Raw genomic sequence first — 14,601 nt, 5'->3', positions numbered from 1 at the left:
CACTGCTTGACTCATATTTCCCAGTCTGTAAAATGGGCACATATACATGCCACAAATACATTCAGAGTGAGGCCTGTGTGTCTACTTCACAGGGCTGTTACGAGGATGAAATGAGGATTAGATGAGCTCATGTTAAGTGTTAGGCATGGTGCCTGGCCATTGGCACGCCTCAGTAAACAGGAGTTTACCGTTTACTCAGTAACTAGGAGTTACTTTAAGCAACAGCCCCCCTGGCTGGGTACTACTGGAAATGCACATCTCCCTGGGAGGAACTGCAGATTCTCTTTCCAACCCTTGAGTGTGAATGAGACTTTGCAGGGCAGAGGTGGACCCAGGGCAGCCGCAGTACTCAGGTCACCCAGAGAATATGGAGGTTGCCACCAAGGGGGCCAGTGCTGAGACCAGGAGAGCTTTTCTCGTCCCCACCAGCAGCCTGTGAGGTGCTAAGAGCCTTGTGGCCTGTGGGAGTGTTTGAGGACGGGCCCTTTCAGCCAGGCGTGGAGCTAGGAGTGTTGAATGCCAGGAGATGGGGCCTCCCTCCAACACTCAGTTCCCAAGAGCTGACTGCAGGCTTCCAGGGAACGAGAGTCACCCCACTTCCCCAGGGGTACAGCTGGGCAAGGCGGCAAATTTGACTCTACAGACTGGTTCTGCCCCAGTGAGGTCTGCCTGGGAGCAATCCAGGCCTCTCCCTGTGCCGCCCCCTTGCTCTGTACACAGGGCTCCGGGCCCCCAGGCTGCTGTTCTCTCCCCGGGGCTCTGCCACCTAACTTTCAGGTCTCAGGTCAAATCTCACGTTCTCAAGGCAGAAGACCTAAATAGACATTTCTCCAAAGAAGATATACAGACTGCCAACAAACACATGAAAGGATGCTCAACATCACTGACCATTAGAGAAATGCAAATCAAAACTACAATGAGCTATAACCTCACACCAGTCAGAATGGCCATCATCAAAAAATCTACAAACAATAAATGCTGGAGAGGGTTTGGAGAAAAGGAAACCCTCTTGCACTGTTGGTGGGAATGTAAATTGATACAGCCACTCTGGAGAACAGTATGGAGGTTCCTTAAAAAACTAAAAACAGAACTACCATACGACCCAGCAATCCCACTACTGGGCATATACCCTGAGAAAACCATAATTCAAAAAAGTCATGTACCGCAATGTTCATTGCAGCTCTATTTACAATAGCCAGGATATGGAAGCAACCTAAGTGTCCATCGACAGATGAATGGATAAAGAAGATGTGGCACATATATACAATGTAATATTACTCAGCCATAAAAAGAAATGAAATTGAGTTATTTGTAGTGAGGTAGATGGACCTAGAGACTGTCATACAGAGTGAAGTAAGTCAGAAAGAGAAAAACGAATACCGTATGTTAACACATATATATGGAATCTAAAAAAAAAAAAAAAAAAGGTTCTGAAGAACCTAGGGGCAGGACAGGAATAAAGATGCAGACGTAGAGAACGGACTTCTTGAGGACACGGGGAGGGGGAAGGGTAAGCTGGGACAAAGTGAGAGAGTGGCATGGAAAGTGACATGGTAGTGGCATGAAAGTGGCATGGTAGTTTCATGTATACACTACCAAATGTAAAATAGATAGCTAGTGGGAAGCAGCCACATAGCACAGGGAGATCAGCTCGGTGCTTTGTGTTCACCTAGAGGGGTGGGATAGGGAGGGTGGGAGGGAGGGAGACGCAAGAGGGAAGAGATATGGGAACATGTTTATGTATAACTGATTCACTTTGTTATAAAGCAGAAACTAACACACCATTGTAAAGCAGTTATACTCCAGTAAAGATGTTAAAAAATATAAATAAATAAATAAAGTAAAATGAAAGCCCCCCCCCCTCAAAAAAAGAAGGCTTCCCTGACCTCAGATGAAAGCCGGCCCACCGCAGCGCCCTATTTAACTCCTTCCTGGCCTTTTCCCCAGCCCACATTTGTCTTGTGTGTGTGTTTGCCTGTTCACGCTCTCATGTGTCTTCCTGCACTGTACTATCAGTGCCCTGAGGACAATGTCCCAGTCTGCCTTGTGTCCACAGCACCTAGAATAGGGTCTGGCCCATAGGAGGTGCTCCGTAAGTATTTGTTGGATGAATAGGTGGTTGGAGAGCTGGCCGGCAGGCACTCCTGAAGCACCCCGTTGTTACCACCCACCCCATCTGGTATGTAGAAACTGCACTGGCTGCAGACCTGGGTCTCTGCCTGGCTCTCGCACAAACCCAAATTCTGCAGCCACTTCCAAGGCACTTGCATGGTCTCTGCTAAGCAGAGTCAAAGTTTACCAGATGCTCTGTCTCCAGACCACCTTGGGCATGTCTGGGGCTGTGAGGTAGGGACACGTACTGGGACCATCACCTTCAGCCCCTGGCTGATACAGCCCACATAGCTACACCTCTGTACACACACCACTCTTCACTCTAGGTCTTTAAAGAACCTGACCATGACACAGGATATGGGCTGCAGCTCCCCGGTGGATCCATATCAATGCACAGAAAATAAAGCATATAATCTGTGTGTAAGGGGCTATGTCTGCTGACAGGTGGGCCCCTCATTCCTGTACAAATACCTTCTGTCTGCAGAAGCTGGAGACCGCTGCGGTGCCAGACAGGGGTTCACGGCAGGCAGCAGTGAGGCCATCAGCGTGCAGGGCGGCCGGTACTTGGGGCTGCACCTGTCGCCTCTCGTCTTCCGCGTCCACGTCCCCCTCTTCTTGGCCTTGGGCCCTGCAGAGTGTGCAGCCACTGTAGAGCCAAGCCATCGCCTCACTGTGGCTTTGTGGAAGGGTGGGGCGAGGTAGTGGGCGTTTCAGCCCCAGCCCTTCAGCTGGGACACTGAGGCCGGCTGGAGGGGGCCTAGGCAGTACCGCCCACAGAGACCTAGAATGACCTCTGCAGGCCGGGGGCGGGGGGGGGGGGGGGGGGGGTGGAGGGAAGGGGAGGGGCTCCCCTAGTAGGCAAGCCAAGGGCAAGTTCTCAGGTGAAATGCTGCCCTGGGCAAACATGCCCGAAGTGGAATTACCATCCCAAAGAGGAACTTGGAGGGGTTTCCCCTTGTGTGCGATTCAGGGCACGATCCCTGAGAGGGGAGAGCTCACTGGTTTACTCTGTGTGAAGAACCAGTTTCAGAGACTGAGTCAGAGTTTGGGGGCAAAATAGCTGAACTGTCTGTGCTCTGTGCTGTGGTCAGAGGTGAGCAACCAAGGAAGGAGGCTTCCTGCTCCGGGCAAAGGAGGAAGGCTCGCTCCCTCTGATCCCTCCCCCGGGGTCGGGCGGGCGTGACTCGACCGCGGCTAACCTCCACCACCTGCAGATCCCTGGTCTGTGGCGGTCAAGTCGAGAATCCTTATTTGAATTGCAGAGGAAGGCTTTAGCACCGACTGGTACAAATGGACTTGTTTCTTCTGCCACCATCACTTTCATGTAACAATTCCCGTGTCTGACCATGTTCGGTACATTTAATTAGTGTTGAAAAGCAGCTTATTTGGTGAGATGATCAGTCTCTAACCTGGGTAAATGACTTTCTTTATGACTATAAATTAAGCACATTATATCTTTTTCAGGCATCATGGTCGTCCTCATAAATACTGTAGGCAGTTGCTGGCAGTCTCACTTGGTTACCTTTCCCATTACCGTTTTATCATCGTCCTGGTAGGAGGGGGGAATTCATTCTGTTTTCATAACAAGGAGGAAGTGGTGACAAGGGGCTCATTTAATGAAACCACGCTTGGCCGGCGTCTCAGAGGCCGGGGTCGGGACCCCAGGCCGCCCCCATGCACGGCATTCTCCGCTTGTCGGGGAGCCCACTGGCCACAGACTGGGAAGGGCAGATGCAGGGCTTTCAAGCTACTTTTGTCTTAATTGCCAATAATTAGGAATCAAATATTTGCCAACAGTCCATTTCCATGTCAGCGAGAGCCTGAGTGCTCTGGGCCACTTGGATGAGCACGGGTTGGCACAACTGTTTTCTTAACACTGACCCCTCGGAGCACAGGCTGGGGGAGGCCCTCAGAGCCACACCTGCAGCATGATCAAACCGGGGCGTCGGAAGCGCCACGTGCAGCGCTGGTCCTCAGAGGTGTTGGGTGCAGCCTGGGCGTGTGGGCGTCTCAGAGAGGATAGGATCAGGTAGAGAGGATTCTCCCCACCCCCGTCCACAGCTCACTGGCCTTCCATTGATGCACTGGATTAGGTGGTCTCTGAAGGGCCTCGCTGCACTGCCACTCCTGGTCCTAGTCCCCTTTACCCCAGAGAAGGCCCACCTCTACGGACAGTTGCCTCCCCTTCATGCCTCCATCCCTCCAGCTCCCCACGTGGAGGTGGCAAGGGAGGTACACCCCTGAACAGTCACTGCATGCAGGGCCCTTTCCACCTTCCCATCCCAGCTTCTAGCCTGGGGGTTAAGCACCGAAACAGAGTTAGGGAGAACAGCTTTGAAAACTATTGTGTTTCTTAAATCCTGAGTGAGGGGGCAGGCTGAAGAAGACAAAGGCCCTGCACCCGTGGGGCGTCCTGAGGCCAGAGAGTGGGGCAGACCCTCTCAGGGTCAGGGGGTTCAGAGAGGGGCCCTCAGACTGGAGGTGGCAGCAGGCACCTGGTGGAGGAAGTGGACCCCAAGGGTGCATTGGAGCTGATGTACCCAGAGAGAGCCCAGTCTGGGCAGGTAGCACAGCCGGGGCAAAAGCACCAAAGCAGGAACTGAAAGACCAGAGGCTCGGAAAGTTGGGCTTTGTTTCTTCAAAATGGGGTGGCTAGTGGGTAGCTGATATTTTTAGAGCTGGTTAGTTTCTTCCAGTAGCCTCCGGTGCTTTCCAGGATAACCCATTTTCCAATAACCCAGGAGAATCATACTAATCAAACACACTCCGTGACAAAGCAGCCATAAACACCGTGGGTGAAGGGCTTCCCGCCCAGAGCCTCCCACTGCCGAGTGCCTTGGGTCCCCCCCGCCTGTCAGCCTTGGCAGGAGGGTGCATGCTGGGGCCAGTGAATGCCACCTAGCCTTCGCGGTGACACGCCAACAGTTAGCAAAGTGGATAAAGGAGATTCCCACGCCCACTTACAATCTGCACTTTTATACTGCTCAGAGATATTTTGACCTTCTAGTTTATTATGATTCAAGAAAAAGTCAATATTTCTCAGCTTGCCAAGGCTGGAGGAATTTAAATGAGTTATTGAACCAAGTAGTTAATCTACCGATAACTGACTTTTCTTTTTCTTTTCAAATCTATAATGATGGAAAACAGACTCAACCAAAAACAAGTTTTTTTTTTTCCTTAGGCATTTTAATCCCATGGGGTAGGAGTTGAGGCTGAAAGTTCAGTCTTGACGGCCCAGGCCATTCTGTCTTGCCAATATTTTGAAGAAGATTTAATTAAAACTTAAAAGCAAAGACTTCTGTGGCCATAAAATCTGCATTCATGTTTTAATTATTTGCGTTTTGATATCCCTTTATAATTCTCAATTTCCTATCTGTTGCCATTAATGCCACGTGGCAATCATCCAGTTTTCTGGACTCTTTGGAGGAGTGTCACGTTGGTGGTAGATGCTTTTTTGGCCCTCCATGTAAGTGTACCTTTTCAGCAATAAGCCTCTCTACCAGCTGTCCTGCTGCTTTGGTGTGTGAGCTCTGGACACCACTGCCTGAGATCATTATGGGCATGTGTTGGGTGCAGGAGACACACAACAACATGGCAAGTGTGAGACCCAAAGGAACACAGCAACTGCTGTTTCCATGGTCTCAGCCTTCTTGCCCACGGCTGCAGGCTGCAGTACTGTGCTAGAAAGGACTGAGCAGTGGACAAAGGCTGCTGGTGCCACCACTGCTGTTGTGTCCTAGCGAACTGTATTCTCCTCAGAGGAATAGGTCAACTTCTGGCCTCCCTGCCTTGGCTGCCCCCCGATCCTGAACACTTCAGAGTACCATTTTCTCCTTACTCCACACTTACTCCTTAGACCCCACCATGGCTCCCCAGTGCCTAACATATCAGACCAAAATGCCTCTGCTTGGCTGTCTGAGTCTATAAGGCAGAACCACTCCTTGCTACCCTTATCCCCCCAACCCATATTCCCCCAACCCACACCGTCTCCTCCCAGAGACAGGCAAATGCTCCCTGTGCTGTGGTTACGGGAGCCTTGGCTCAAGCCCTCTGTCCCTTGGAAAGCCCTCCTCCGCTCAGTCAGCAGGGTCGATTGGTACTTTGCCAGCTCCATGTGGCCCTCTGTTTACTCCTCCCTTCCAGGATGGGCAGGGGTTGTGTCTGAGACGTCTGGCGAGAGCCAGCCAAAAAACCTGGGCTCTACACGGCAGGGCACTGCTCGTAGCACCCCCGCCAGAGGGGCAGGGGCTCCATGGGGCGCCCGAGCCCCCGGGCCTCAGCTTCACAGACTCTGCTCACCACAGCCTGAAAGAGCCACACAGATGGCCCATGCCACACACCCCTGAGTGCTCACGGCTGACCTTCTGTGTTTGTGTGCCTGGCAGGGCTTTCCGGCCACCGTGGGCTGCCGGCCTCCTGCAGGAAGAAGTTCTGCAGCCGCGGGACAAGGTGCACACTCAGCAGGGAGACGGGGGAGCCCGAGTGCCGGTGCCTGGAGGCCTGCAGTCCCAGCTACGTGCCCGTGTGTGGTTCCGACGGGAGGGTTTACGAAAACCACTGTGAGCTCCACCGTGCTGCTTGCCTGCTGGGGAAGAAGATTGTCATCGTCCGCAGCAAGGACTGTTTCCTTAAAGGTAGGAAGACGGCTCCCTGCCTCTATGCTCGTGGGTTTTGTCATGGATTTTCTAATGCCCTTCTGACAAATGACCTGGGTGCTGCGTCTTACAGGTTAAATGTGTTTTTAAAAAAAGAGAAAGAGGAAAGAGCCTTAACAGCATAGCAGCAGCAGCATTTCAGTGATGCGTGTTCGTTTGTGTCCACCTCCAGAGGCCCCTGCCCTTAGAGGAAGGCCCTGGGAGAGCAGAAGCCAGGGAGGCTCACGAAGCCCTGGGTTGGTGCAGAGCATGTGTCCAGTAGGAACCAGGCTGAAAGGCACTGCCCAGGTCTCTTGAGTAGGGTGGGCCCTGCCAGGTGGCGGCAGAGAGCACGTTGGCCCCTCTGGACAGTGTCTCGTGAATCAGGAGACCATGCGGTGTGTAGAATGTGGCCAGATGGACCCTGCAGTCCAGTGGTTCCCAGTATGGTGGGCACTCCAGCTCTGGCCTAGAGCGGTCACCTGGCCTGTCCAGAACACCTCTGAGCAAGATGAGGAAGGCCCTGCAAGGACTTCAGAACGTGTCCGTGGAGTTGGGGCCAAAGGGTTCATGCCCTCTGCTGGGCTTGAGTGAGAGGGGCAGTGCCAGCTCCCAATGGATGGTAAGAGCCTCAAGGGCAGAGCCCATGGCTCTTGGTGCACGAATATAGTCTCAGCACGTGGCTCAGGGCCTTGCACCAAGACGTCAACAACTCACAGATGCTCAAGAATATGAGAGCTAGACCACAAATTCCCATGTCCATGCGGCCGCAATGAATAGTGCATGCCACAGCCTGTAAAAATATTTGTGATGCTGAACCCAAATGGCCACACATGAATAAATTAGACGATGTGAGACGGCAGAAGCAGCACTTGGGCAGGTGGGAACAGGCCCACTGTCCCGAGCCAGGGGATGCTGGAGGTGGGGAGCCCACGTGGGGCTGCATGAGGTCCGAGACCTGCTGTGGGGCAGGGCCGGGAGGGGGGGAGAAAGCCTGGATGGAGCCCCACTGCAGAGTGCTGGTGACACTGGCAGAAAAGGGCTTCTGTGTGGTCACAGCTGGGAGCCTGGGCGCCCAGAGGAAAGGGCAGAGCTCTGGTCTCACTTGCACTGGCGCCAGGACCATGTGGCAGGAGGATTCACGGTGGAGGAGTCCAGGTCTGTGGGCCTTCTGCACCCCGAGAAAGGGCAGCTTTCCCACCTCATCCACGGGCCCTGGCAGCGGGGTCCTGGAGCAGGCGGGTCTCTGGAAAGTTGAGTTTATCTTGTGATGGGAAGAGTCTTGGCCCCTTTCATGGCCATGCTTATGACACGAATGCTGACGTGCTTTAGAAATCATGAGGCCCAATGTGGAATCAAGACAAAATGAGCCCAGGAAAAATGTCCGAGGCCTGGAAGCCCTGCCCACCAGCCCAGGCCTGCCGATGCCTCAGCAGCCGTGAGCACTAAAACACTTGACCACTTGCTCCAGCCTTATTGGCCATGTTGAATTTTATAGACTGACGTTCCATTCTCTGGTTTCCAGTATCCCCCAACTTGCATCTTTCTAAAGGTTTTTATTTCTGCATCAGAGTGTGCACGGCCTCCCTCACCATCGGTTATTCAAACAGCATTTCTTACGTCACGTGAGGGAAAATCACCCACCACAAAACCTGCCGTGGTGAAGGGTGCTGGGGGAGAGCTGGAGAGCGTGCGGGAGGGGCAGGCAGATTAGGTCTTGGTTCTGCTTCATGCTGATTGAATTTATCCACCGAATCCTTCTGATTCGTTGGGTTTTTCACCGATTTTGTGAATTCCCACCCACTTGAGTGGCAGACAGAGCCGCTCTGCAAAAGATCCCTTTTCGGTGGAAAGGGGTACCTGCAAAGTCCCAGAGGGACCTGGGGTTGCAGCCCAGCTCTGTGACCTTGAGTGCATGACTCCGCCTCTCTGGGCCTTTTCCTCAGCTGTAAAAGGGGCTATTGGCAGTTCCAACCTGCTCCGTGGAGAAAAGTAAAGGAGATGCGGCACAGAGACCACTTAGTGTGGGCCCGGTATGTTACACGTGTTGGGTATTAATGACACCTCTTGTCATCATTTATCTAATTCAGTGTGGCCTCAGGCCTGGAGCAGAGAGGTGCACAAGCTGTGAGGGGAATGCAGAGGCAGGAACAAGGGTTCTGACCAGCAGGTCTTGGGCCTGGATGGCTTGCAGGTAGATGGAGAGTGGGAGAGGAAGGTGCTGAGAGTCAGGCCCTCAGGCTATCCTGGAGATGCCCACCAGGGGCTACGGCTCCCCCGTCTGCAACCCTGGCCTCGTCTGGACCCCACGGAGAAGCCTTCACTGCCTCTGGTTCAGTATCAGCTCCAGTTCCTAGGCAGGAGGCCAGCCAGCCTCTCCTTCTCTAGCGTTTCCATAGGGAATGCCCAGCAAGCAGTAGAGACCTGTTCACTGATCCCAGGGCCTTGGAGGGCGCGGAGGCAGCCAGGCCTAGGAGGGTCCTTTGGGAGCGCACTTCTCCATCTTCGCCAGAACCATGGCTCCAGCGGGGAGCGGGCAGTAATGGATTGACAGAGGGCTGGGGGGCAAGCAGGATGGGATTCTTAGGAAAAAGGCTGGTGGGTATAAAGGACAGCTTCCTTCAGTCCTCACCCCAAGATGGCAGCAGAGTATTTAATGCCATCTTGAGCTCCATTGATGACGATTTGTCTTTCATCCCAAATTTCCAGGGAGTTGTTGATCCAGGAAACTTAAAAACACCTTTTTCCCATGCAAACAAAAATTCTAAAATCATAACGTATCACTGTCTTTTCCTACCAGCTTTACAAAGAGAAGTTATGACTTCACTCTCTGGGGCTTTCTCTGCCCCCAGAAGTCACTATATTAGGACCGTCCTTATGGGGTTGGAGCACGTAGAGCGAGGGGGACGGGGACGTGGTGGTGGGTTCCTAGGCGAGGCCACCACAGTTCAGAGCACTCGCTCTGCCACCAGAGCCCCTGAGCCCCCACTGGGGTGCAGAGGGGGTTCTCAGGGGTACCGCCTAGGGACATGACACTAACCCCTCTGCCAGGGAGGAGAGGCAGCATTCGAAGCCCATGTGCAAGAAAACTTGTGGTATCACATTCCTGTTACTATGGCAATGGGATACTGTGAATACAGAATGAAATACAACATCATTTAGGGATCATTAGCCGGTGAGAAAATCAAAACTAAACTCAGCAGCCTTGCTTCAGCGGGTGTTGGCAGCTTCCATACCAGCAGTCCTGACGTCCCAAGCAGGGTCTCACTCGCTGAAAGTCAGGGGGACAAGGGAGGTAGGATACTGTCTCTCCTTCTCCTTGGGGCAAAATTAGAGTCACATTTGTCCTCGGTACCAAATATTACCAATGAACACCAAGATAGTAGGTGGATTTCTCTGTACCTTTAACTTCTTCTAGAGTTTGTGTCTTAAAAGTTTTCTTGTGACAGGACATTCCTATTTGTGTACTAGCTGGCACTTTTTAAATGATTTTTCTGACTCAGTTCTGAATTCACGCTTTATTTCCTACACTGTTGGAGAAGACAAGCTTGCCACTCAGCTATCACTCACCACGCCTGGCTTGTATTATCCCAGATGATAGTGTCATAGTTGGGCAGTTTTCCAAACAAACCATGAAATTATGGAAGAAAGAAGCTTCTTAGGGTTTCAGTTCTAAACAGGCCATTAAGCTTCCTCATCCTGCATGGAATTTGTAGGTACGCTTTGGTGCTTCAGAGGGGAATTCCCAGGCTTATGAAATCAGAGGAAATAATTGCCACTTTTTATTTTAAAAATTAAACATACTATAGGCTCACTAATAAACCTTTTTTTCCTAAGTGTTACTAAACACAGGAATAAAAACCCAAACTTCTGTTACAAGTTAGCAGAGCAGATAGATCTTGCTGCCAAAGACTTCTTTTCTTCTTTTGGGTATTTATTTAGTTGTTGTTGTTACTTCGCATCTTACTGCTTCAGAAACATAAAATGAGTCCCATGCCTCCAGGGCATTTCCACACTTCGACAAGTCTCCTCTGCCCTGCCAGGGAGAGCTACTCACATTCCCAGCTGTTTTGGCCCAGCCCCAGAGAGACTCGGCGTCCCACGGTGTGGGAGCAGCGGGTGCAGGGCCGTGTTGGTGGTGGCAGGCATCCTAGGGGATTTGGCTTCACCCTGCTGGAGCGGTCCCTACAGCAGGGAGGTGCTGGGGCCTGCGGAGAGGCCCGTGCTGAGGGAGCAGGTGGCACAGGACCAAAGGCACCGGCCTTAGGTCAGCCTTGGGGCCATTCCACATCGCCTTGGAGAAGGCACATAAGCTCTGTCTCACTTACTGCGTCTGTAAGATGGGAATGATGATAGCGCCTACCTCATGGTGTCGCGAGCATAAAATGAGCAGTGCCAGTCACATCATGAGCGCTCTTCTCTAAGCAGTGTCAGCAGCACTCCAGAGGATGGTGTTGTCATTGCAAACATCAGGGCACAGTCGAGAGGCAGACACAGGAGGCTGTAAGAACCCTGCCCGCATGTGACCACGCTGGATACGGGCTTAGAGGTCAGGGGTCTGGATGTTCTGTGAACAAGGAGAGAGAAGAACATTTGTCCTCCATGTGTATTTAACGAATGACTGGATTTGACCTCCAAATGATCAAACTTCTATCACCTTCTCCAACTGCCTTGTTGTTTTTTTTTTAATTAGAGTAAAATTGCTTTACAGTGTTGTGTTACTTTCTGCTGTACAATGAAGTAAACCAGCTATATGCATACCTACATCCCCTCCCTCTTCAACCTCCCTCCCCCGCTTTCCCCCCCATCTAGGTCATCCCAGAGCACCGAGCTGAGCTCCCTGAGCTATACAGCAGGTTCACACTAGTTATCTATTTTACACATGGTAGTGTATTTATGTCAAACCTAATCTCCCAGTTCATCCCAGCCTCCCCTTCCCCACCCCCCCATGTCCACATACCTGTTCTCTACATCTGCATCTCTATTCCTGCCCTATAAGTCGGCCTTGCTTTTGAAAAGAGATGCAGTGAGTCATCCAAGTTCACCCCGTGAGCTGGTAGAGATGGAAGAGAAGAACCAAGAGCTCCTGATTCCAGGTCTAGAGGAAGTTTCTGGAATGCATGGAAGGCTCTCAGGAACTGTCAGCTGAGCCCGAGGGAGGGATTGGTCCACCAGAGGATGAGAAGGGGAATGTCTGGGGAGGGAGCTGGAGAAGAGACATTTGAGGTGAATCTTGAAAGGTGAGTGAGGGCATCCTAGGGTGCAGACGGGACAGAGCAGGTGATTCAGATGCAGGTCCTGGGGGCGGGGGCGGGGGGGGGGATGGTGACGGAGACTACGGGTGAATGCAGGCAAGTGGGTAAGCGTGAGGCCTGTGTGCCAACCTAGGTAATCTGAACTCAAGCTGACTGAGTGTCAGATAAGATAGTCCAGCTTTCCCGTTTCCCAGATGGGAACCCGGAGGTCCCGAGAGGGCGAGTACCTGCCCCAAGTTCCATAGGCTCTGCCGCTACAGCCCACCCTTCATAATCACCCCCAGCTTTGGGGCTCTTTTTAATTCGGTCCCAGCAAGGCATGTTCACAGCAGATGCGACTGCTTTATCCTTTTCCCCCAGGAGACTTTGTGGAGGGAGGACTCAGGAGCCATGGTCAGTGGGAAAGGCCTCTGCTGCTGGGCCGGGCCTCCGTGCTGTGCAGGTCAGCAAGAGGCCCAGCTGGGAGCTTCTCCAGGAGAGCTGGCTCAGTCATCCCGAACCCACAGGGCCTCTGCACACCAGAGCACCAGACCACTTCCTCTCCCCTAAGGAAGGAGTGGGAAACTCAGCATCTCCCAGAGCTGCCAGAGGAGCCTGGAGACGAAGCCACAGGGCCTCTGGGGCATGCCCACTGTTAGCTTGCTCTGGCCTCTGGGCACTGGCCTCTACTTTCTCTCCAGCCCCCCACCTGTTTCCAGTTTCTTCCAATTGTCCTTCCACTCCGGGCCCCACCTGCATTCTGTCCAAAGGCCGCTGCTGCTTCCCCAGCCCTTGCAAAGGAATCCCTCTGTACCCTTCCTGTCCTTCACTTTGAGCTCCACACAGGGGGATGTGGCCATTTGCCACCAAGCTGTCTCGCTTCAGAGATATTGGGTTTTTTTTTTAATTTTATTGAAGTTTAGTTGATTTACAATGTTATGTGTACAGCAAAGGGACTCAGTTATACATCTGTATATTCTTTTTCATATTCTTTTCCATTATGGTTTATCGCAGGATATTTAATATAGTTCCCTGTGCTATACAGTAGGACCTTGTTGTTCATCCATCCTGTATATACTAGTTTGCATCTGCTAATCCCAAACTCCCAGTCCTTCCCTCCCCCACCCCCCTCCCCCTTGGCAACCACAAGTCTGTTCTCTATATTTGTGGGTCTGTTTTTGTTTCATAGATATTCATTTGTGTAATATTTTAGATTCCACATAAAAGTGATATATGGTATTTGTCTTTCTCTTTCTGACTTACTTCACTTAGTATGATAATCTCTAGTTGCATCTATGTTGCTGCAAATGGCATTATTTCATTCTTTTTTGTGGCGGAGTAGTATTCCATTGTATATATGTACCACATCTTCTTTATCCATTCATCTGTCAGTGGACATTTAGGCTGTTTCCATGTCTTGGCTATTGTAAATAGTGCTGCTATGAACATAGGGGTACATGTATCTTTTTGAATTATAGTTTTGCCTGGATACATGCCCAGGAATGGGATTGCTGGATCATATGGCAATTCTATTTTCAGTTTTTTAGGAGCCTCCATACTGTTCTCCATAGTGGCTACACCAATTTACATTCCCACCAACAGTGTAGGAGGGTTCCCTTTTCTCCACACCCCCTCCAGCATTTATTATTTGTAGACTTTTTAATGACGGCCATTCTGACTTGTGTGAGGTGGCACCTCATTGTTGTTTTGATCTGCATTTCTCTAATAGTTAGAGATGATGAGCATCGTTTCATGTGCCTATTGAACGTCTATATGTCTTCTTTGGAGAAATGTCTATTTAGGTCTTCTGCCCATTTTTCGATGGGGTTGTTTGTTTTTTCGTTATTGAATTGTAGGAGCTGTTTGTATATTTTGGAAATTAAACCCTTGTCGGTCGCATCATTTGCAAATATTTCCTCCTAGTCCATAGGTTGTCTTTTCATTTTGTTTATGTTTTCCTTTGCTGTGCAAAAGCTTATAAGTGTGATTAGGTCCCATTTGTTTATTTTTGTTTTTATTTCTATTGCCTTGGGAGACTGACCAAAGAAAACATTGGTGCAATTTATGTCAGAGAATGTTTTGCCTGTGTTCTCTTCTGGGAGCTTTATGGTGTCATGTCTTGTATTTCAGTCTTTAAGCCATTTTGAGTTTATTTTTATGTATGATGTGAGGGTGTGTTCTAGCTTCATGGATTTACATGCAGCTGTCCAGCTTTCCCAACACCACTTGCTGAAGAGATAGAGACATTGTTGAATGTCCACTGGGTGCCAAGGCTGTGCAGGACCTGAGGGTACCAGTATGATCAGGATGCCAGGCCTGACATCATGGAATTAGCAGCCAAAAGAAGGTCGGGGTCTAGTCCCCAGCACCCCCACTCTCTGGGCCACTGTGTGGGGCTGCTCTAGCCAGAGACACCCCAGGATCTCAAGGACCAATGGGAGTCTTCACGGACCGTCTCCTTCTTGCAGCCTCCTCCGTAGGTTCTGCCGGCATCAGTGCATCACCAACAGCCTTCCAGCACAGTGGCCCTCGGGTCGCAGTCATCCCATTTATAGTATCTGCTTCCAGGATCAAGAAGCATGACTTAAACATGTGTCCCCTCTGGATATTTCCGCTAGGTT

At 51.2% G+C, this 14,601-nt stretch overlaps 1 protein-coding gene across 4 annotated transcripts in view; it reads left to right on the top strand.

Annotated features, from left to right (window-relative positions):
• Nucleotides 1–14,601, top strand: part of FSTL4 (follistatin like 4) — a 734,451-nt gene that overhangs the window by 476,833 nt on the left and 243,017 nt on the right. For all 4 annotated transcript variants that reach the window (XM_068535874.1, XM_068535876.1, XM_068535873.1 and 1 more), the window contains one exon: nucleotides 6,498–6,746. In XM_068535874.1, the coding sequence (XP_068391975.1) occupies nucleotides 6,498–6,746 (249 nt within the window). The remainder of the gene's footprint in view (nucleotides 1–6,497; nucleotides 6,747–14,601) is intronic.

Source organism: Eschrichtius robustus, chromosome 2, assembly GCF_028021215.1.
Source record: "Eschrichtius robustus isolate mEscRob2 chromosome 2, mEscRob2.pri, whole genome shotgun sequence".
Lineage (NCBI taxonomy): Eukaryota > Metazoa > Chordata > Mammalia > Artiodactyla > Eschrichtiidae > Eschrichtius > Eschrichtius robustus.
Note: the sequence above shows the minus strand (reverse complement) of the source record. Positions and strands in the feature narration are given on the sequence as shown.